Source organism: Haemorhous mexicanus, chromosome 9 (assembly GCF_027477595.1).
Source record: "Haemorhous mexicanus isolate bHaeMex1 chromosome 9, bHaeMex1.pri, whole genome shotgun sequence".
NCBI classification, from domain to species: Eukaryota; Metazoa; Chordata; class Aves; order Passeriformes; family Fringillidae; genus Haemorhous; species Haemorhous mexicanus.
In genome coordinates, this window is record NC_082349.1 from 16,899,174 (window position 1) to 16,923,971 (window position 24,798).

Genomic DNA, 24,798 nt, shown 5'->3' on the forward strand with positions numbered 1-24,798 from the left:
TGCCTGGCTCAAGGTCTTTCTAATCCACTGTTAATGAAATCTGGAAGTGCTGTTTTGCATATAATTGCCAAAGTAATTGTTTTTTGCCAGGCCTGTATGACATTTGTGTTGATGGCAGTCTTGGTAGTCATTTAAAAATGACTAAGTCTTTGAAAATAGTGCTCCTAAATATCATTATAACAAGAGGCAAGTAAAACGGTTCCCTATTATTATTGTGGCTTTAAAGGAGTCACAGGTCCTGGAATTTTTGTCACTTCCATTGTTATTAGCAAAATATTTCCAGAGCATTGGCTATCAACTTTCTCATTAGACAGTATTAGACAAGTATTGAGTTTTTTCCTTTTTTGTGTCTTTTTGTATCAGTGCAACAATAATTACTATTAATTTTTTTCATTGCAGGATCTTTGTAGTTATACAGCTGTTTGTTATAAAAAAAGCTAGCAGCTGATTCTTACCTTTCAAGGGAGAGGAAGAAAGTGGCATAAACAATGCATCCTGCTATTCATGTGAATTGTTTGTTTGTTTGTTAGGTTAAAAAAAACCCCAAAGATCCAGAACATTTGCATTTTCTTAAATCCATTTTAAATTAACAATTTCTGTACCTGATGAGGTAGCTCCAAGTCCATAGCCTCAACTCTTCTCTCCTGCATAGTTTAGTTAAAACATTTAAATACCTTCCAAAAATTGCCTTCTGCAGCTTAGTGGAAAAACAGAAGTTGAACTCTCATACGAATGGAAAGACAAGAAATGACTGCTGATATGGAATGTTAGAGTGAGCCTGCAAAGTATTTTGCAAATGTCCACAGGGCTTCCAAAGCCCTTGTGAGGAGAGCACGGTGTGCCTTGAGGGAGCTGTGCTGCGCAGCCTGTGCCCCAGGGCCTGCCCACTGTCCTAGGAACTGGTGGGGTTTGGGCTGCTGCACCTTCAGCTGTGCCCCTGCCTGTTCTCTCAATCGCCAGTTCCCTGTTTGCATACAAATAACTCACTGGGGGGAGAGGGTGGGGGTAAGAAGGAAAGAGAGAAAAGCAGATCCATTGTCTTTTTTTTCAGTTGACAGCAAGTACTTCCATCAAATGCTTAGATAACCCCTGGTGCTGTAGAAAGGCTTTTCTTTTACTGTTAGTTGTAGCCATCCAGTCATATCTGGCTACACCACACGTGAAATGTTGGCCCCATTAAAAGGGAGTGGAAGTTGACTTGTGTCTGGACAACTACATGCAAAGTGTGTGTGGAAAGTGAACTTTACATGAAGAAAAAATATATTTGCATGACTATATACATAAACATGTATCAAAGAACATATTTCTTGAAGAAACTTGTAGAAGCTGCATAAGAAAAAATGAAGGTAGTGGGAAAAATTAACAAACTTAACTTTGGAATGAACCTTAATTTTTGCTGTATACTTGGCTTATATAGGAATTTCAGCCGATGATTTTGAATCACTGTTGGTAGCATTGATTTAAATGTAGTGGACAAAAATTTTAAAGCATGAATAATTTAGTTTCTGTTGCCGTCAGAGGATTAAAGTGCCTGTGCTGGATTCTGTGGACAAGTCAGTACACAATAATGAAAGGAAGTTAAATAATAAATAAAACATAAGTTGCACTTCAGTTACAAAATTCTTGTCTTTATCATGAGAATAGGATCTTCAGGCTATATTTAAAGCTAGACCAGAAGTGGCTTTTTTATCTTGGTAAGAAAATTGCCTGTTTATTTCTGCCAGTTATTGCTGTTCAATGCTGTGGGCTTTCGAGTGCTTTATCTTTCATTAAGAAAGTATAATACAGGAATATATTGGAGGAGATTACAGAAAGCTGCCCCTGAATACCAGTTTCCTCTTTGACTGATTGGATATGGTAACAAAAGGCCCCAAACTAGAGACTACTTTAACTGCAGAGTTGCAAGTGGCACTGATTGTAATTACTTTTTTCCAGTACTAGTATAGTTTAATTTAAAAGATTCAATTCCAAAGATATATCTAAATACTTTTGCATCTTGTTTGTAAGTTAGATGCTTCCAGTTCAAGATTGTCTGTCAAATATTAATGTGTTCTAATGGAAATTGTTCACTCTGGAGACAGCCTTTTGCTTTTAAGGGTTTGGGGTTTTTTAATGTTGAGGTTTTTAAATCATGCTTGAGCTAAAGTTATAAGAAACAAGTAGGGGTTTGGGTTTTTTTCACTGAAACTGCGAACATAACAGCTAAATTACATAAGTTGAGGCTGTCATGTTGTCTAATTTCTGAGCATATGTTTAAACATAGAAATTAAGTGTAACCACTTAATTACACCAAAGTTAATAATTTTTTTTAAGCTCCCTGGTGTTCCATCTTTATCTTACAGCTAAATTCGTGTTCTGCTTCAGCTTTCTGTCCAGTACTAACTTTGGCCTGATGGATGTGCCAGGCTTGGGGATTTAAGATACTTTACTAACAAAATTGCAGTCCCTAGACAAGTGTACTCTATCTAGTCAGATACTGGAAGTGAGAGATTTTTACCTCAAATTAAGCAAGCAGCCAATGTATTGTGAAGAACATGCAAAATTACAGTGATGGTTTCAACTTACTCTGCCCAGATGTCTGAGTGCCTTTGGGTAGGGATTGATGAAATGGAGGAATGCAGCAAGCGTTGGACTTTACCCCATCAGCTGAAGCACTATTGTAAGTGATTGATACAGGCAGGACTACAGCTGCATGTACAGGCAGATGGTCTGTGGGCTGCAATGCACATCAATTCACTGAGTTTTACTGCTGATATGTAACACTTGTTGGATTGAGTCAGTCTAAAACAAAACAGTTGCTTTTGTTTAATCACTTGTGTTGGAGACTTTCTTAAAAGGAACATAACTAAAACGGAATCTAAAAGTGTGTTCTATAAAACTGCTATATTAAAAGAAAGGCATTTCTTAGTAACATTAGTAACAGTTTTATTGCATTGCTACACCCATCTGATCTGTAACTTAGGAGTCGTGCAAATATATTTGGAATGTTAAAAAAACCCCACAAAACCAAAACACCCCAGCACTTCTGTGTTGATTCAGTAGACCCCATTAGAATGGCATGGTTATCTGCATGGCTATAGCTGGAGCAGGAGTCTACTGGTCAGAGATTTGCTGGCACCCTTGTAGCACACATGCAATAGTCTGTGTCTGTGGTTTTGTTGGGGAAAGGGGGAAAATGCTGCCTGTAGTGCTGCCAGCTCTTGCTTCATTTCTGTGTTCTGAAACAAGTTTTAAGGAAACCTCTGTGATCATTCATTAATTCAACTCCATCATTCTGATAGAAAACTAGGTATCAATGATCCTGGTTATGATGATCTTAAAAAATTAAGTATTAAGTGACTAAAACTAACAGACAATACAAAAACCCAACTCTTATGTTGTGGTGGTTATGTTAAGAGTCTTATTCACAGTGCTTAAATACCTGTAACTGGCAGAAAGACAACTTATTTTCCAAAGCTTACTCTGGAAAGAGAGTAGTCCTTGCCTGTTCCATCATTCTCTTTATACTTCTGTTCCTATTCAAATTCCAAGCACATCAAACAACATAAAGAACTTTAAAAAATGTGTTTGGATCCATGGCTTCTGCTGCAACCAGTGGCTTTTACATTTTCAAGCTTCTAACACTGGAAAAAAAATTAGGAAGACTGGCAATGCTTATGTTTTTCTAGGAGGAGCTTTTTATTAGTCTTCTGAGAATTAACGTATGGCTTTTCTTCATGAGTATATAAGTGCTTTCTGTGATACTGGAGCAATTTATGTGCACTCAAAGTCTCAACAATTTATGTATAATTTCAAGTGACCAATTTTGAGGAGCAGAAAGGAACCTGACTCTTATGTGTGGTTGTGTTTTTACCCCTGTTTTCAGGTGTGTGATTCAGAGAGCTGTAACTGACTGGTAACAGTGTGGTGGCTTTGAAAGTTTTTAACGTTTTCAAAGGGAATCACAGAATTCATCTTAAACAGAAAGTTCAGAAAGCTTTACCTGAGATCCCATAGCTGGGGGAAGGATGGTACTGGACAATTGGTTTGGGTTTTTAGGAAGAATATTCATACCCCTGGATAGAAAATGTCAATTAATGCTTTAAATTACAAAAAAGTTTTCTCTTTTCTGAATGTATTCAGCTGTCTTTGTCTTTGTTAAGGTACGCACAGCTCTAAGAACAAGTTGCACACCCTACCACACCAATTAATAAAACTTATTCCTAAAAATAATTGAGGTTTAACTCTTAGATATACTTGCCAAATGTTTCTGTAAGGCAGCTCATTCATAGAAAGCTTGGGTCTTGAGCTGAAGCACTGAAACTATGTAAACATTTTGTGGTAGCCAGATGTCCTTTAATAGCTTGATAATAATTGATTATTCTTCACATGAATTTCACCTTAGTGGGTTTTTTTCTTGAACATATAACATATGTGGAATAGCCAGCAAATACAAATTTTATCAATCAGATAGAGTTTGACATTTTAACACTTTTTAAACGTTACAAATGCCTGTTTACCATATGGTGTAAGTGGGTGTGCAGGAAACGACACTCATCAAGTCTGATATACTACTTTTCCATTATAGGAGCATGAACATTTCCTTTTAGTAGCTCTTGCTGAAGGCAAGCCTTTGAAGAATGGGTGTAATTGGTAATTTGTAAATGATAATTTTGGACTGTAACATTTACATTGTGTACTTCTGTAGGTGGTTATTTTAAAATCAATTAATCCTTTAGCTTTTCTTATGTTTATTTGACTTTATTCATAAAAGTTTGTTCCAGATTAATTCTGCAACATGTGAAAGAGGTAACAGAAAAGCAAAATTTGTATTTTCTTTCCTCTGGTCCACTAGCCAGTTCTTATTATTGTGGTCCCAAGTATCCTATTTCCTGTTTATATTCTACATATGTAGAAGATGCTGCAGACTTTCAAGGGAATTCTACAGTCTTTGAACTGAAATCCTGTGTGTCATTAAATTCAATTAGTCATCATAGTTTCTTGAGAGATAAGATCATTGTAATTTTCTGTAACTTGAAGATACTGATCCCAACTGCTGTTCTGGCTTGTTTGCATACAATTAAGGTTTAATTCAGTTAAGCAGTCCCTCAATAGTCTCTTGGGCAGTACCTCAAATATACATTGGACCAGTGTCACTTAGAGCATGTAACTTACCACTCCATGCAAACCAGTGACTTCTGCTTGCTCCTTTCCCAGACAAAAGCTTCTGCTTCTGCTGCAGCAGCCACCTGAAACTAGAAAAGTAATAGATGATAACTGCTTTTCAAATGACAAGTTGAAGCATCATTTAAAGGTCAAAAGGGCACAGTTTTCCAAGGAAAAAGTGTTTGTACATAGATTTATAAATATTTAACATGTTGCCCCATCAAGATGCAACTTTTAACTAATTGCTACAAACTTGCATGTGCCTCTCTGAAATTACTTGTTGATTTAGTCTCTTGCTTATCAGATAATCAGTAGCTTAATTAGTTTTAAAACAAAGTTCAGGTAAGAAAAAAAATTGATCAATGTCTAAAACTTTAACTTCTATTTCTCAATATTTAATGCCTGGCAATTTCTCTGAAAATAGCAATACCTTTTTCTTTTTTTCTTGGTGTAACCTATAATAGCTGCTCTTTAAGCAGTGTGTCCTAAACAGGGTCTGACATTTAGGACATGCTTGTAATTCATGAAACTATGTAACATCACCAAATGCAGTTCCAAAAAAAAAGAAAAGCACGTGAGCTTCATAGAAATAAATACTTTGGTTTTAGAGTAATTTTTAAAACTGCACAAGCTTTCTGTTTTTGAAAAATAATGTCCTTGTTAATATCATCTTAAGCCCATGGCAGGACTAAGAAAATTCTAGTAAAAATGCATGTAAATCTACATCATGGCCAGGAGAGTGGTTTACAGGGCTCCAGCTACCTTGCACCAGCACTCAGGAAGTCATGACTGTTTCTGCCACCAGTCTTTTTTCATATACAACCTGCATAATTCTGAGAAGGGTGAATTGAAGACAAGCAGAAATGCATCTCCTGGTCTTCCTCCCGCCATCTCCAGCCTAGCACTCTGCAGTGGTTGCTCTGGTCCTCTGTCAGCACTTGTGTGCTCCCCGCTGATGAAGCGTCCCCATGCAGACGCAGCCTCCTGCAGCCTGCCCTGGCCAGGGCGCTCTGATTCACCAGGCCAGGGAGCAACCCCAGCACCTCCCACCTGGAAAGAAACAACTCGGTCCTGGCTGGCATGGAGTGCACTACAAACCCAGTGGCCTCAGGCCAAAATCACAAACTCGACTCTGAATACTTCTCTTTTATATATATGTAGCAGAGTTTATGCATAAGTCATTTCTTTCCATACCTTGCTCTTACTTTCAGCACCTCTGAAAGTCCTTCTCACCAAGTGTCAGAGTTTGAGAGCTGAACTGTTTAGCTAAATGTATATACTGAAATGGAACCCACAAAGAAATGGGAAGTAATTTTAACTCATTAAAAGTTAATTTTTTTTTTGTAAATTTATTTTTTTTATTAAGGGATTCTTATTTACTATGTCTTGTAAGGTCCTTTCTTTGTGTTTTATCATTCTTCTTGCTTAATTTAAAAGAATCTTCTCTCATATGGAGCTTTTTTCAAATGGAGGTGGTCTTAATACCAGTGACTGCAGAGAGATTGATCTCAGTTGTTATACACTTGAAGACATCCTGAGCTGGGAAGTTATTAGGAAGCTGCAGACTATCTTGAGTTTCTTATTAAAAGTACATCATTGCACAAATATATTCTGAAATAATTCCTCTGTGTATGGTGTCAATGTCACTGTTTATCTACAGTATTTGAGACAAAATAACTGTTGCTGGGATAGGAATTCTTGTTAAGTGATCTTGTCAGTAATCTTTGGTGTTGGAGTTTCTTAATATTCAGCATAAGCTTTAATACTTGATTTTGTTCATTAAAGATTTAATATTTGGGCTTAGGAAGTAGATTCAGCTATTACTACCTTTGCAATATTTTGCAATAGAATTAGGAGGAAAAGGAAGGACTTCAGGATAAAAATAAATTCAGATAAATTAAAGGGCAAATGGGAACAAACAGCTCAGTATTTCAACTCATCTGCATACAGATATTATATATGTTATATATGTAGGAAATCTGCATAGTGGTAGCTCCTTCCAAACTGAGGAATTTTATATCTCTTTTATATTTTAGTCCTGTGAAGAAGTATATAACTTTCACTGTGTGACTGTTTAGGAGCTTTCTGGTAAAGAAATAAATAATGACTGGGATCCTTCCTTTTATATGTCTAATTGTACATTCTGCACTTTTTATATTCTGACATCTGTGTACATTATATAACATCTATGTACAATTGATTAGAGGCATACAAACTACTCTCATTTTTTCTAATTAGATTTTTTTTTATTTACTACATACTAATAAATCATATTTTGGTACAGCTCATATTGTATATCATACAGTCTATTATATAGTGTAATTAATCAAATGTGACATTATAAACTGCTTTTCTTCAATACAGTTTGAACTCACAAGCTCTGCTTTCTAACATCTGCCACTCAAAAGTTGCTTTACTGTCTGAAATATGTTTGGGTTTTTTCCAGATTGTCACAAACAACTCCACTTTTCAAGAATACTCAGACAAGCCCAATGTACACACAGTTCCTGACCACATTACTGGAAGAACTGCATTTCAAAAATGAAGATCTGGAAAGTTTAACAAGAATATTTAGAATGGACTGACAACTTGAATGGTCAGTCAACTTCAAGCTACTTTGTGTGTCTTAGAACGAAGCTGGTTAACCACAGGTTTAATTTTCAGCATTTTGTAAGTATGTTCAGTAACTACAGATTGTATCAGCTGGATCAGAAAATGTGTGAAGCACATTTTAAAGTAAAGAAATCTGTATGGTATGGAAATGAGTGTCATCATTTTGTCACTTACAGTAAATGCCAGCTGCTTACTTATCACAATTATCTTTTGATAATGTATGGTTGGCTTACTGCAATTTTGAGGAATTTCTACTACCACAGTTCATTAAAAATAAAAAAAAAATTGTGTGTGGCTACAATGTTTAAGACTCAGCAGGTTTATTTTAATTATTACAATGAAATTGTTAAGTTACATTTTGTGATATTAAATTAAGAGCCGTGTACTTTTTGCATAATTTTTCATTCCAGGTAGGCCAAAAAATTTAAGAGCAAATACCTTATGTTGATCATACTGAACTGATTTAATGAATATAGATTATAGTATATTACTGATCTCACTCCTTTGTTCCCCACTGAATAACATGATCATCTTAGCATCTCCTACTACCTGAAATAGTTGCAAAGAGAACAAAAGAACACCTTCAGTTGTTTGAGCTTTTTCAAATGAAAAATGAAATTTAGTATGAATTGTAGTACTTGCATTTCTGCTTTTTCATTTCCTTCCTATGGGTAAGAATTCTGCAGTCTTGTGAAGAAGCTGACTAACCGCAGTTGTTCAAGGTATGAAGACAAGTTAAAATATGGATCATCTGAAATATGTTTAAAAGCAGTAGAAAGGAATTTGGATTGGTTTGGTCTTTCTTGGTTTGGAAGCTTTCAGTCAAAGTTTGTCTACAGGGATCAGGGAAAGAGAGGGGAAAAAAGTGTGGGAGCCTCTGATGGTAAGAACAGTGCTGCTGACATTTTTCCAGTTGCCCTCATGCATGGAGCAGGAACCTTTAAGAATGATGACCACAGTACTCAAATATGTCTGATTCAGAGCCTGTTTGTCTTGCTACTTGAAAGAAAAGGGGTGCTCTTTGAACTTGTGTAAAAGTTCTTTTTAGACAGACTCTAGTTGTTACTAATTTGGACTTTTAAAATATATTTTAATAACTAAAATTGTTATGCTTTCAGTGGTCATTTCATTTCAGAGAGTTGTGTTATTTAGGCTACGTCTGTTTGGAATAGCTTCTGTCACTAACTGATTATAAATTACACTTTAAAACCAGTCCACTAGTAATTCTTACTGATTCCATAATATGTTTTATTACATAGTTCTCAGTTCATAGGCAACTGTATTTTGAGAGACTTGAGAAGAAAGGTGTAACTGACAGTGCTTAGTCTGCAGTAAATGCCAGCTCTAGGTAAGGCTAAGGCAAGCCTTACCAGGGCTGCTACACGTTCCCTCCATTTAAAAAACCAAAGTTTATTCCTTTGGTTTGCTTCTGTAATTGGACACTAGAAAGGAATTCCAGACTTAAGCAGTTCACTGCTGTGTAGTTCCTTCATGATAATCAGAGTATATATGTGTAGATTCCCCCCAACACACAGAAGCTCATGCAGCTTTGCCATGGAAGCGTCACTGAGCAGTAGATTTTATTTAGGCAATGTTTGACTTTTCCAAATTTACATTGTAATGGGAAGTTACTTTCCGTGTAAGTTGTAAAAGCAACAATTTAGAATTAGGATAACCTTGAATGCAGAGTTACAGCTATGCATTTTTTAAATATGTAGTAGGGGGGGAAATGCCCATTACTATCAGAGTGTGTCTGATACAAAATTTATAAGAATTACTGGATAGATGTTACATTGGTTTTGTACCATGATGGAAAAAGTTTACTTGATACATACGGAAAGAAGGGTCATGACCTCACCAAACGATAAACTTCAATAGAAGACTGAGTAATAGGCATTATACTCTGAGCAGAACTTAAACCTTGAATTTGTATCTCTTCACTTCTGATTTTGGAAGTTGGCTGAATTTCTATTTTTAGCTAGTAGATTCTGAGCAAGCCATTATCCTGCTTCATGCATGTTTACCTTGGGGCACAAAGATTACCTCATAACAGTTCTTCCATACAGAGTACACCTAGAAGGCATTACAAGTGTACATCGTGCCAGGAATGTGACTGTGTTTCATCAGGTTTGATGGCTCTCATTTGGAAAGTTTTTACACTTCCTGTCAGTTTAGTGGTGTGATTTTTTTTTTTTTTTTGTAGTTATATTTAGGCTTGGTCTTCAGCACCTACTATGTAGGAAATGTATACTCTTGTAATAAGAATGAATAGGTTGCAGGCTCAAAGACATCTCTGTCAGGGTTCACTATAACTGCTTTTACTGTCTGCCTCAGCAGCTCAAAAAAGTCAGCTTTCAGGATTTTTGCATCTTTTCTTTCACTGCTATGTAGTAAGCTCCCTCATTCTTTTCCTTGCCCTACAAGAACAAAATAATATTTCTCCATCCATGAGTCCAGAAGAACATTCTATAGTATGCTGGGAACTCCCTGAAGGGATATTCTTCACTTCCTTGTAATGATTTCATCTCTGTTTGACATAACACACATGTAAATAAATGCAGAATGTGTACATATGTACCCAATACTTTTGAATTGGAGAGAGGCTACAGACTCATCCCAAAAGGATCTTTCAATACTGTCAGCCTTAACTGGTGTATAAAAATCACAACTCAAATACCAAAAATTTGGTTCATTTACGTAGTTTTCTTATGACCATGCTTTGTAACAGCCTAACTGCTTAGAAATGGTCAAATCTAGATATCATTTTTTATCTTAAGGCAAATTTCTGTCACAACTATGTCTCCTTCAGAGGATGTCACTCTTTCTAAATGCAGCTGGTTTTTTGATGTTGTTCTGCCCCTTCTCATTTTGCTTATGTTGGCAGACAGATTGTTTCCTTGTGGCCTTGTTTCTGTGCTTACTGTTTTTCCTTCTGTGTAAGTTAAACAGATTAGAGCAGTTGACATTTGGGTCAGTGGTGGTTTCAGCCTTATCTCAGATACACTAAATTGTAGTGACTGACTTCTGAGCTGCAGGTGTGGAGAGACATCATGGATCTGGGGTTTAGGGTAAATGTGACAGAAGCCTCTATTTCTGAACACTTCTGTCAAAAGGGCATAAACTTGGCAAAGCCATTAGCACCTTAGATGATAAGGATCATAAAGTCTCAGAAGTCCACTGCCATAACCATGTAAAGCATCCAGCACTGTCTGGTCCCTGGCCAGCAATTGGAGTATGATGTGTTTCTTTTAATAGCAGGGGGGCGGAAAGGAAACCAGATGGTGATTTTTTTTTTCCCTGACATATATAGTTGATTTAGTAAAGAATAGAAGAACAGCTTAGATTAAAGTTTGAAGCAAAGCTTGCTTCATGCCGTTGCAGCTGTTCTGCCTCAAAGTAGGAATGGGTGACACATACCTGCATGTCACAGAATGGATTTCTTACCAAGTTTTCCATATCTGTAATGAAATAATCTCAGGAAGAGAACAAGCACATACACAGAGTCACATGTCCTCAACATTATTTGAAGCAGTCTTTATGCTGGCCAAAGAGGCTGATGGAAGGACTTTTGTGTCTATTCTCACAGCAAAGTTCAGTTCACAGTCTGGTAAATGCTCTCAGTGTAAGCAATGCACTCTGTAATACTGAATTTCCTAGCGCAGAGACCTTCACTGCTGCCATCTGATTTTTTTTGCCCATTGACCATGCTTAGTGATTTTTCTTGGATTTTGGAGAGAAAAAGAGGAGTCAGTGTGGTTCATTTGATGTTCACCATTTCAGAAAAGTAGAAAAGTCATAATGTAACCCATACACGTTCAGGTTTTTGAAGAGATTACCTTGAATCTATGTAAAGTTTGCAAATCAAGCCATATATGGTAATGTGAAATCCTACATTAAAACAAGCAGAAGAGAGCCTGATTTATTTAATTGAAAACTATCAAAACAAAAAAGTTCCTCAGCATAACTGACAGGGCTGTGCTGCTGTCCAAACCCAGGGCTGGAAATTTAGATCCACCCTGTCTTTCAAAGGGAGATGCAGGGAGCAGCAAGGTGCTGGTACATGCATGAGATGTGTCTGAGGCCTCACAGGCTGTGTCCACACAACACATAAAGGAGTCACCTGTATTTTCACTCTTCAGTCTCAGTGAGTAGCTTGAAAGTGAGACATCTGTTGTGGTTTTAGGGGGGAAATAACGGTTTTGTGAATCTTGATGTTCCATGCCCTTCCCTTCTCCCCCTAGTTTGAGAGAACCTGGACTCTACAAAGTGCAAGAGGGGATGAGCAGCTCAGCTGGACATGTCTCTTTTAACTGCTGAGAAAAAAGGACTAGCACATCAGAGAGAAGAAAGAGAGAAAGGGAAAGCAATAGTCATACCATCTAAATTTAAACATCCAAACTTAGGTACCTGCCTGCCTCATCTGCTTCAGAGAGAACTTCAGATGCTCTTAAATTTAGGGCCTCCAAGTCTTACCTTAGTGCATTTATGAAATGGACAGTGGTAATGCCTCTGCTCCTGTTCCCTCATGGTGGAAAGAAAGCAGAAAAGTCAGCTGAGAACACTGACACAGTAGACTGGCTCTCCCTGGAGTAATTTGTAGTAGAGTGTGGCACAAAACTGAATGGGGACCTGCCCCTGCACAGTGGAGACTTTCTAAGCAATCTGATCCTATTATCACTTATTTTGATGGCTACTACTTCACGCCATTTTTTCTTGACCTATAAGAGTTAACACCAAAAGAATTCAAGTGAGTGGCAGTCTTTAGGGAAAGCAAAATAATGCCCCTATGTTGAAATTAGGTCACACTCTAGTTCAAGAGTTTGCTTCTAAGTTTTCCATACTTACTGTTTATTTCTGCAATTACATGTGAACACACAGATCTGTGGTTGAGGTTTAGCTTGATCTCACTGGGACAGCAGGTAATGCTGAACTGTCATTTCCAGTGAGCATTAAATATTGAAAACACAGACTCAGCCTCTCCTTTTGGCAAGTTTCAAGTTTCCATTAGAAGCAGATGGTATACAAGGTAGGGCTAGGCACCTGACTATAAAGACCTCTTCTTTCTCAACTGTGGATCTCTACCACCTGACAGCCAGTCCTCCTCTGATTAGAGTCAAAGGAAGTGGGTGTGCCTTCCATTAGCAAAGGCGGAAAGTAATATTGGTGGAGACTTTTCTTCTTGTGAGCTTTCTTTTTGTGACTCTTCATCTTAAAAGCACTTCTCTGCACAGAGTGGGTAGTACTTTGGGAGATGGGCTGCCTGAAAGATGCTGTAGAACGTGAGCTGTGGCATTTGTGGTGCTACACAGGATTTGGGGAGGTGGGGGGGATGTGTGTGGGAAACAAATATCTTCAGGTGTTTCTCATTTAGCGTTCCTCATTTAGGCTTTCTGGTTTCAAAAAGCCAGGGAAAGCAGATGAGCCTCTGAGCAATGTATGGATATGTGAGATAAAGTCATTCCCCCTGAGCTGCTTGTAGAGTAGAGCAAAGTGCAAACTGGAGTTCTGAAAAAAAAAAATAAACTTTGCTATGAGAATTGGATGTGTAGACTAAACTCCTAGACTTGGTAAGGCTAATCAACCAGAACAGTGCAGTAAGTGTGGCCCCTGTACACTGGCAGCTGTCCACCTGTTTGCTGGCTATCCTGCAGTTCTCTCAAGACAAGAGCTCCAAGGAGCCCCTCTCCAACAACAGGCTAGAGCTGAAGCACAGGTTCTAAGGCAGTTGTCTCTTGCCACTCAGCAAGGTCCCTGCCTGGGAGTCAGCCCCCAGGACACTGCAGTAGCCTGTATTTAAAGGCAAACTCTTCAGTACATTTTTGCATACTGTGATTACCTGTGGGAGCTGCATGCAAGGATCAGAGCACAAAGCCACTGGGGCTACTGGCTGGTACATCCTCCATCATCAAATCAATGCCATTTCTGGACTTTTTACCTTCTTAAATTTCATGGTGTATATAGCTGAATTGAACACTTAGTGGGACAGCAGCAGCTTCCTGAGGAGTCCTACAATCAGGTAAGAATTAGTCATCACCACAAAGAGCTTAAAGGACTTTGGATACAGCTTTAATAAGCTGCAAACATTGGATCAGGATTTACATCATAAATCTTGCCTTTTTGTTCTACTCAAACAGGAGTGTCTACAAATCAGGTTAATATAATTTAACAGTACAGTAGTTAAGTAACAAAAAGGACCATAATTGGTAGTATTATCTAAGAAGCCACAGCAATCCTGCTTACAGCTGTCAGCTAAGATCTGACTCATGGAAGGTATTTTATAGCAACCATATGTTAGGCAAGCCTATCTCACCTATTATGCAGAAAAATGATAACGTTTCCTAATCAGGATTTGCCACTAAGCAGGATCTTCCGTAAACACCTCAGTACTGCAAGTGCTATCCAGAGTCAGGAGAAAACCTTTTGCAGACACTTCTGATTTGTGAATTTAATAAATAGAATAAATGGTTGCACATCTGGGGCTAGTACTGATTTAGCAAGGCTGGCTGTAGTTTCAAAGTGTAGGTACATTACTTTGGCAGTTGAAATGGTAAACATCATTTTAGCACAGAATTCATGAAGACAATTACTGACTTTTGCACTTCTTGTTCAAAAGTTTCAGATTGAGGACATGGTCTCAAAGCATGTAATCCAATAAAAATACTTTGCTGAGATAGTGCAAGCAAAGTTGTACTGGTGTAGTATCTTTACCTGCATAGCCAGAAAAGAGACGGTGAATTCACGTAAGTATAGGAGAGAAATATTAAAAAAGAACTTTTAAAATACTATGGTCCTTTGATAACAATGTGGGTGGTTAAGCTAGAATAATAATTGCACTTTAACAAAGGCAGACACTGTTGAAAACCCCAACGGCTGTTGATTTTTGAACAAGGTTTAGATCCAGTTCACTGTTACCTGCATAAGCCTACACCCCTCTGCAGTTCAACTTGACTCCTTCTTGCCCAAAGGCTGGTTAAATGCCCATCCAACTTAATTATTCCCAAGCAGTCTTGGGAATACAGGGGATAAAGCTCCAATCCCAACATTTCCTTCTGCTCTCAAAAGGGCAGTAGTTTTACTGCTTAAAAGCTTTTTTTGAATACTGAAGATAACTTTTTTTTCCCAGAACTATGGGCTCTCGGTAAATTTAAAAAAAAAAAAAAAAAAAAAAAAAATATATATATATATACTTTTGCTGTTTAAGATCCTTGGCTTATTATCAAATTTCACAACTAGAAATGTAGTTAAAGTGTTTGTTTCTTATTAAGATAATGAAGAGCATTTGAAAACTTGAAAAATAAGTGATTTTACAGATACCACATTAGCCCTCCACAGCTCTGGGTCATATATATGTCATCTCTGCTAAGTATTCATTTCTAAGATCCTCCCAAGCTCTGCCTTTTTGTTCTCTGAACATCTGATGCTTCTTGTTATTCTTCTATAACCACAGATGTGCCCTCTTCAAAAAACTCACAATCTCACAACGCTAAACTGACAAGCTGAGTGTCAAACCACACACCCCAAGCAGCCCTGAAGAAAAACAGAATCACGCTTGAAGCAAAACAGAATAAATCACACAAATTGTTTCCAAAGAATGAATCTGAAACATTGCAAACCGTGCACAGGCATTGTTTCCTAAGAATGCAAATGCCATTTTTATGCTCACTTACTCTATAAGCAGAGACTCTTCTCTGAAAGAAAATATTAATGTGAACAACTTTTTATTTCCTTGTTAAGTTTTCTCTCTCTCTGAGCTGAACTGGAGCCTTGCTGTGGGACCGAGCTGGGTCTCCTTTCTGCCGAAAAGCAGCCTGGGTGCGTTGCTGTGGCGGCTGAGTTACACAGGGCGAGCGAGGCCGCTGCGCTGGGAGCGTGCGGTTTGTGCAGCGCGGAGCCGCTCTGCAGCGCGGCCTGAGCGGCGGCCTGCGAGCACACCGAGAGCTCCCTCCTGGCTCTGAGCCGGGCCGCTGCTGCCGCGGGCCCTGCGGGACAGAAGCGCTCCGGGCACAGCGCACTGAAGCCGTTTGTCCAGCCCTCCGGGGCCGGGCTGTAGCAGGACCCCAGAGCTCTTTCACCTGGAGTGCCTCTGCAAGCCATCCCTTCTCCCACGGCCAGGGCCGATGTGGGACGAGATTAAGTCTGCAATGCTGTAGTGCTAAGGCATCAAATACTTACAATTTGGTTTGGCAGTAATGCCATAACTTATCTAAAAGGTTTTATGATGCTGTCCTACAAAGAATGAAGGGATCATTTTCACACTCAAATACTCAAGACCTGCTAGCTATTTTCTTAAACTGTTGAGTACACTTCATGCTTTACAGCATGTGATCTCCTTCTCCCTACAGTTCAAAACTTGTCACAGCATTAAAAAAAAAAAAAATTGTAAAAGTGTAGCTACAAACATTTACCTGCCTTGAAGGCTCTGTCAGTATCTAACTGTAAGTAGTGCTGTTGTGTAGACTTCACTGAAATAAAGTCTCTTTTTTCTAATCTGGTGATTCGAAGGTGAAACACTGACCTCCAGTTCTGGTACTTGACTGATCTGCGGAGGAGTGGATTCTGGGTTACATCATTTATATCTTAAGGGTTTGAGTCAAAAGTTGGATTTCTTTTTTTCCTAGTTCATCTCCATCTGATAACCTTGAATACAAGATAGATGACGCCTGAAGCAAAGCTGATAAAGTCACCAGTGCTAAGCAGCACAAGGGAGGGGGGAATGGAAGCACAACAGCATAGATACATATCTTCACATCCTTATTTCCTTTACAAATGGAGGAAGGAAGTTCCCTTCAGGTTAGCCAAAGAGTATCCGCTCTTACCATCTAAGTACAATTTCTAAGAGCCACAGGCTCTTAAAAATACTGAAGTCAGAACTCCACAGATAATACTCCATAAATAATACTCTGTACGTTTTGCTTCTGAAAAACTTCTACTAAAAATTCACAACTGGGTATAAAGCCAGAGTTATGGACATTCACCCCACCCTGTTTCATATCTCTACTCTGTTTCTGTCCCCTCTTCTTCCAAATCCTTCCTATTCCTCCCATCCCAGCGCATGGCCATTCCTTTCAGCCACACCATTTCACTAATTCCAACAGTTAGCACTTATCCTCCTGCCTGCTCCCCTTGTGTCACTGTAAAGATCCCACCCAACAGGCATCTTCCCCAGCAGGAGAGCCCTGGGCTCCCCACCCCTCCTGCTGGCTCCCTGCACCCAGGAAGGGATGGCTCTGTCCAACCTTGCTCTGTCCCACCTCGCATGCGCGCATGGACTCCTGTGGGGAGCCAGCTGCAGGGCTCGTTCCCCCAGCACAGCACAGCAAACGGGCCCACTCTCCCCTTGCTCCTCCAAAGTGTGGCCTTGGTTTGGTGCCCCTGTCCACAGGTGCTGCCCTGCAGCTGGAAGGGCCCCACATGACCTGTGCACAGGCAAAAGTACTCCTATGAAGAGTCTTACAACAGCACCTATAGATTTTTATAAAAGCTGTCTTTAAAACAGGCATGAATCACCCAACAGCTACAGCAGTACTCCTGTGCAGAGATGATTAAGAATTTTTATGCAACTTCTTTAATCAGAAGCGGCATACTTGGTTGAAAATGAAACCTCTGCAGGAAAAGGTTGGTTTTGATTAATTTCTCAACTTGAAAAAGTGTCCAAATTGTCAGTGTGTTTCACTTTGACATTTCTAAACATACAGAGTAGGAAAGAAAGAAAAAATAAGAAAATCAAGTTTCAAGTCACTTTTCATTTTAAGATGGGTTAAATTTCATTATATGATGAACTATAGTTCAGTAACTGTTAACTGCATTGTTCAGATTTTCTTGCTCTATAAGAATCCCCATATAACAGCCCCTGTATCTCTATAGGCCGTTACCTTTCATAATGCAACCTCTGGGAAAATTTTTTTACTAAAAAAGTAGATGCATTCCTTCTTTTAATTAATTGTTGTAAGAAATTGTTTTGTTTCAGAACTTTAACCAGAATTACAAATTCACCGCTGAAGATGGATCAAACTGATCAGTGACTTCACAGGATCATGCTTATTTTCATTCGCTGGGGTTTTTTTTGTTTGAGCTAATGGTCTCCTTGTGGAATGTTTACATGCACTGAGGTGAGCTCTTTACCATTAGCAGTCTCCTTTAGAATGATTATCAATTGGAAGTTTGATCATCAATTTCAAAGCATTTTTCAAAGATGCTAAACCCCTTTTCACAGAAAAAGAAAGTGAAAGGGGAGTGGAGTGACTCATCCAGGCACATGGACTGTGTCACCTGCAGAGCCAGAAATACACTCTGAGCTCCTGGTATCCACACTCATGGCCGGGGCATTAACACAGCTTGTACCAAAACTGATAGCAGGCATCCCACCATGTTGCAAAGGAACATCCCCTTCTGGGTGGAACATGCATTTGAAATTCAAAATACATTTGCTTGCTTTTTGTCAATACATGCTGTAGTGCCTCCCTTACTCTTTTGCCTAACCCTGCACAGAGCTGAAGAAAAATAAAAGTCCATTGATCATATTTTTCCATATCAGTTGCTTTGCATTGATGTTGCTGATACTGTAAACTTGGCTGCACACCAAACAGAAACATTACAGCTGAACTGGCTCAGATTTTCATAAGTAATCACCACCAGATTTGGGTCATATCTGTAGATACAGCCACTGCAACCTTTAGACTCAGTTTTGAACATGGTTAAGTATGTTGAGGCCAAGCACTTTGAAATAAGAGATTAAATGTAGACCATTTGCTCTGGCCTCAAAAGTGAATGCTGAGTTCTTTGAGGAATCTGGGCCACTCCATCCATCTTCTCTATCCTCTAACCATTCTGCCCATTGAAGAAGACAAGGCTACAGATGTAAGGGGAGCTGATGGCTGGGACAGAGTTACACCTCACAAGTTTGAGAGCTTGAGATCCTCTAGTTCAGAGCTGCTCATTGAGGCCACCTAACAGTAAATGGCTCTCAGGGAAAAGATAATGTGGCCACTTAGGGAAAATGGACTGCTGCAGGCTATACAAAAAAGAAAGCAGGATGACCTAGACCAAATAATGTTACTTTTTAAGAGTCTTCCAAAATCAAAGTGTGTTTGAAACCAGCAGTGAACCTCCCTATGTTTGTAGTAGTAAAAGATAAAAGAGAATATTAGGGTCCAAGGAATCCTAAGCCACATGGTTAACTATTAGTACAACCCAGTAGTTTTGGTTATTAGGAATGACAAAGCAAGAGATAAATGCATGGGGATTGGGCACTGGTGGAAGCTGTTATTACAAACTAGTAAGATTGCAAACACTGAGTTTCTTCTACCAGGCATTCTTACTAAAAATTAACCCTTCTATTAGGGAGAACAAAAATAACAAGGATGCACATTAAGTGTATGGAAAACCAGCTTGAATGACTGAATACTCAGAGTGGAATCCAGTAGTAAATGGCGCTGACTATGAGCAAAGATTGTAAATACTAGTTCTTGGTTCATGGTGGGTTGGTTTTGGGAAGCTGTTGAAGGTTTTTAATCCAGGCCATCTGTGTAGAGGCACTATTCATGCAATGAATTCTGTCAGCACAACAGGCAGTGTGTCTGTGACAGTAAACCAGCTCCTACTGGACCTGCCTGGGATTAACACTTGTTCAGAGAGAGGGGTAAGGAAGGGCCAGCACAAGGTGCCATGTGGAAACTTCAGCAGAGGTTTAGTGAAGAAAAGCAAGATGTCAACAGAGGTTTGACACAGGAGGGAGATGAGCTCACAGTGAGAGAAAGGGTGTGGAGAAGAAGCTGTCATGTTGAAAATCTGTGCCAGTAGAATTGGCAGATAACATTAGAGCACGTGGAGCCGTAGGGTGATAAGGAGGGTAGGTCAGTGTTACAGAGTGATCTGATTCACAGTCACAAAATGTGTTTTAATACAACCAAATGCAAGCGAACCCATCTGGAAGTAAAGAAAAATCTCCTGTGGCAGGGTGAGAATCTGGCTCTGAAAGCAATTATGAATACAGGGTATGAAGTCAGGCTGGATAGCTGAATGCTCAGCACAAAAGTGTAATTATATTTTTAGCATCTGCATCTATGTATCAATGTTATGTACTGCTTATCAGTGTACAGACATTTCTTTAAGTACAGTAGTAATTTAAACAGGAGAACCACCACAAAATCTGCACAAGCATCACAGACCTGTGAAACCATTGCAGACCCAAACCATGTTGCAGATGGTGTAACAGTGTTGTGTGGGAGTTAACTATTTCCACATTAACGTTATTCAATCACAGTGGCCCATTTTCACACAGCTTGCTCAACTTCAGAAAGTTTGCACAAAGGTTAAGGTTTGACATTTCAAGACAGAACGGCTTAGTCTTCTACCCTCTAGTGAGAACTACAATAAATAATCAATAATAGAAGAGAAACAGACTCTTACTGCATCCCTTTCTAGGGTGGAAGCACTGAAAACATAGTTTTTTGACACAAATGCTTATTCTGAGGTCTTCATTACCAGGATTTCCAGTAAAATAGCCATAGGCAAGAAAGCACTTATTCTGACTGTTACATTAGGCTTCCTGAAACCCTATGTAGGTGCAAATCTGAGTGAAGCCACGAGAAAATGTCCTTACACTTCTAAATGGACTAACAGAATTATATTTCCATCAATATGTAAGGTTGTGATGAGGTCCTACTTAAGGGGTAGTCCTGTAGTGTGTTAGAATCAGGTTTTTTATAACCAGTGTGATTTCTGTTAGTTTATGCAAAGCACGCTTCTAAGAATGAAACAGATTGAGATGGGGCACAACATCCTGTCACAGCAGCATAATTCATGACTGCACTCAGAAATCGCTTTTCTCTGTAGATTTAGGTATTAGTTCAGAAATTACTTCTAGAAAGCAAAACTCTCTCTCTACCACTCAGTTCTACATATCTCTAATTAAGTGTTTAGGTAATTACTGCTGCACATCTGTTATTTCTGGAGTAGTGGGTAAATACAGCACAATATTTTCAGTGTTATTACCATTACTGTATCTGTAGGTGTTGGCCCACTTCTTAATCAGAACCTGCCCTTTGAACTGTGGCACTTGGTGTTCTGAGGCTGTGGGAGGAGGAGGACTCTGAAGGTTGCCTGACTGCTCTCACCTGTGTCTCCTGGATGCAAGGAACCAAAGTAAGGGAATTAAGGGAATTTAGCTGCAGAGCCCTTGAAAGTCTCCACCAAACCTGCATGAATTGTGTGTTCACAGCTTGCAGTAGGAGTTGCAGGCTGGACAGAGGTAAAACTCCAATACTAAACCCAAGATGTTTGCCACAGGCTTAATCTCAATGTCCCAGAGCAATGAAAGAGCAGGAAAGGTACCAAACTGATAGCCATCACCAACATGGCAGGAGTCAAAAGCCCTCTGGTCTGTGTGCCAGTCCCAAGTCAACAGCTGAAGCTGGCTGCACAGCAATTGTCTGGCAGACAGCTGAGCCACTGCTTTGCTCAAGCAAACCCAGTGATGTCATCCAGACACCACATACAGGCAAGCACGAGGTAGAGGTAATTGTTAGGGTCATTAAGGAATGTCCATATTCCCTTGTTTGCCAGGTATAGGTCTCATTTCCTTGTCACACACCTTGAGGTGGAGAGACAAAAGTGCCTATCTCAGAACAGCAGCTTGAGAGGGATGAACTTTTCAGGTGCTTCTTGTCCCCTTGGGAAGAAGCAATTTTGCAGGTACCCAGCAAACAGAAGTGTGGAGAAGGGAAGATGTCCCACCCAAGGTGCCATGAGAGGGAACTGCAGCTTCCTAAGGAGATGGGCACAGAGAGAGAGTGACATTTGCCCAACATCTTGTTCTCAAAGATGGCTGAACTACAGTGACTGTCTGTAAACCCAAGCAAACAGCAACATAACAGGTCAAGCACTCACATAAGAGACTTCAACCTATTTTGTTGACAGTTACAGGCAAATGAAAGCAGGGATCACAGCACCAACTCTTACACAACATTTAAACACGGTGTTTCCTATATGCTTATAACATACAGCAATCGCCATGAACAAGTTCTCTTAGGTCATAATGACAGCTAAATCACCCAAAATCTTTTTAAAAAAAAAAAAGTGACTAAGCAATTTTGCTTTTCAAATGCAACAAAAAGATCAAAAAACAGGAATTTGAAATAAATAATAAAAATATCAAAAAAGGGGACTTTGAAATAAATACCTGCAACAAAATAGGAGAGCTTGTCAAACCCTGCTCTGTGTGTTCTGCTAGTTGGAGCAACCCACACCTCAAACCACAGAGCAGTCAGGCAGGGTGTAATCCTGTTGCAAGGAGGCTTCTGTCAGACAATAACCTCCCCTCTCCACTAAGGCTGGGTTCTAACCAGGAATGCATTCATCCTTCACCCCGGTTTCTGAGGCTTTACTGTTTTGTTACAGCACTGGATATGTCACTTCCAGTTTAATGCAATGAATTTCAGGCTGACCACAATCAGGTGTGTAGCGATTTAGCATGAGTTCTTTCTCCAGGAAGTTTTAAGAGTAGCCTTTAGTGTTATGTTAGTCCCTGGCCTCAAGGAAGAAAAGTGAAAAACAGATGCAGCCATAAGCACAAAGACCAAATGTGCTGAGCAGCACAGAATTGCAGTGGAAGTACTGAAGATAAGAGTAACAGTGACCCAGCAGTGACCAGGAAATGACCCTTTTCCCCCAGCAGACTGATCATTGCTGAGTTTAGTCTGCAGAGACACCCCACCAGCACCAGTAAGACTCTTGCAGTACTAAATAGATGAAATCCACACCTTATTGACTGAGTTACAGAGCTGCAAACATGTTCAGTTCTGTTTAGAGCACAGACCACTCAGATTTACACAAAATATGACATATGAAATGTAGGTCATCCTACAGTCAGGTTCCCGTTCTTTAATTTCAGTTAGAGTAACATAAATCTGTCACATGTGACTCAGCTTCGAAATGCTCTTGGAGCAGTGGGAGTTTGCTTCTATATAGAACTATGTAAATACCAAAAAAGAAACTGAAGATTTGACCTTTGTTTACCCAAGCAAGTCTCAATTGACCAAAAGGCATGTCAGATTTTAATAGCATTTCTAGGATTGATTCAGCTCTGACAGGCCAACTTCCACAACTTGATGGCAAGTACAGCACATCTGTCAGCAGGAAGCCTACACAGAGACTGCAGAGGCACCAGGAACCCACAAGTTACACAAAATAAACACTTTGGTGCAAAAATCTGAAACAGGAGCAGAGCCAGCATGACAGAATGCACTGATTTATTCACCGCCTTCACTCTAGTGGGGAGCCCTCCTGCAAATATCCCCATTGCATCTGGCTCTCCCAGGGGAACGCCCAGAGTACTGGAGAAGGTGGATAAGCAGTCCTCCAGCAGCACCAGTGATGAGTCAAGCCCTGTCTGCACAAGCAGGCCAGTCATCAAGGGGCCATCTGAAACTAGCCACGAGCACCATCACCACAGGAGCAGTGCTGGCAAGAGGCCCCATCGCAAAGCTCTGTGTCCCTTTGCTCACATGTAAGCCCAAGACAAATCCTCAACCAGGGCACTTTTACCTTTAGACAGTCACAGCTTCATGACCGTCTTTGTAATACCTTGGGCAAATATTGACTCGGATCCCACAGACTGAAAATATTTGGTTTGCACCAGATGTGGTGCGTATGTATCTTTGAAACATTAGCTAAAGGAGTGATTTGGGAAAATAAAAACTGTAGGTGGATGTGTTTACTTTGCAAGGTTGTTCGCAATGTGCCCAGATGCCAGAGGTGCGCGCGAAGGTTTCACCCACAGGAAGAAAGGCAGCTGTAAGTGCCGCGATGCACAGTCAGACTGTGCGCGCACGTGCATTCCTGCGCCTGCAGCTCACCACATGATAGAGGAAGGGCTGAGGATCACTGGTGAGACGTTAACGGGTCCATGTATTCCTGCTCTGAAGACAACCTGAAAAGGTCTGTTAGCTATAGAACAATTACTGAGCTTATTGCTTCAGGACACAGCCTCCAAAGTTCTTGGCATGTAGTGTTGGGGCTGCTTTCTGCAAGAACTTGAGCACCATTTCCGTGGCCCACAGCGGACAGCAGCTTTGGAAATGCAGACACTGTTCCAAGGGAAGGAAAGGTAACTGCCCACTCCTCTCCCACTTCTCTTTCCCCAGCTAATTAGAAATTAGAGTTCCCGTAAAAAACACGCACCAAAAGCACACATGCAAGAAGAGAAACACCTTTTGTTAGAAGGCTGAAAGCAAAAGAAAGGTAGTTTGATTGGTTTAAATACCTTAAGTTTTCAATTCTTCGGTCCCTCCCTGCCCCAACTGTCAATTCCTCATGTGCATCTACTCTCTCCCGCTAAAAATCATTGGTCAGGTGCAGCTTTGACAGTCACAGAGCTTCCTTATGGAAATATGAGAGGGAGGGAAAGCACTTCAGCACCATTCAGTAACCTATGGCTATTCCTACTATCCAATATTTTCATTTTGGGAATTGATGTGCATTCATTTTGTGGGCCTTTCAGAAGGAGCAAGAGTTCTTGGAAGTAACAAATTTTCAGAAGGAAAAGAGGTTCTTTTCTGTATTTACCAAAGTATAGAAGAAAAGAAAAACCACAGAATTTTGTTCAGTAGATTTGCAGGAAGAACAGTATATTTGCAGGAAAAGTGTTAGTGAAATATTTGTTTGCTGGACCACTCAGGGCCAAACTAGGTAGAATTTTGTACAGAACAGAATTATTCTTTTGGGACTGGAAATTCATAGTAATGTCCTTTAACCACCACTCTTAAAATAATTGAATTGGCAGTGCATCCCAGACAGCACTTGAGAAGTACAAAAGTAACATTTTGCTGAGTCTTTTTCCACAAGTGAATCTTTTCATCAGATACACAACACCTGACACCTGGGGCTCTTATACCCTCTGAACAGTCAACAGATTTTGCCCAGAGCAAGAAAAACCAGCAAGCCACATGCTGATCCACACATACATCCACCTCTAATGCATTGCCTCCCAACCCCACTGGAAATTCGGGGGTGTTGGAACTTTCCTGGTCACAAAGGACCACT

The 24,798-nt window shown here is 39.8% G+C and overlaps 1 protein-coding gene across 1 annotated transcript in view; it reads left to right on the forward strand.

Moving 5' to 3' along the window:
- Positions 1 to 8,059, forward strand: part of RPAP2 (RNA polymerase II associated protein 2) — a 34,556-nt gene extending 26,497 nt beyond the window's left edge. The window contains exon 13 of the mRNA XM_059854125.1: positions 7,592 to 8,059. Coding sequence (XP_059710108.1) covers positions 7,592 to 7,730 — 139 coding nt within the window. The 3' untranslated portion in view covers positions 7,731 to 8,059. The remainder of the gene's footprint in view (positions 1 to 7,591) is intronic.
- The last annotated feature ends 16,739 nt before the right edge of the window (positions 8,060 to 24,798 follow it).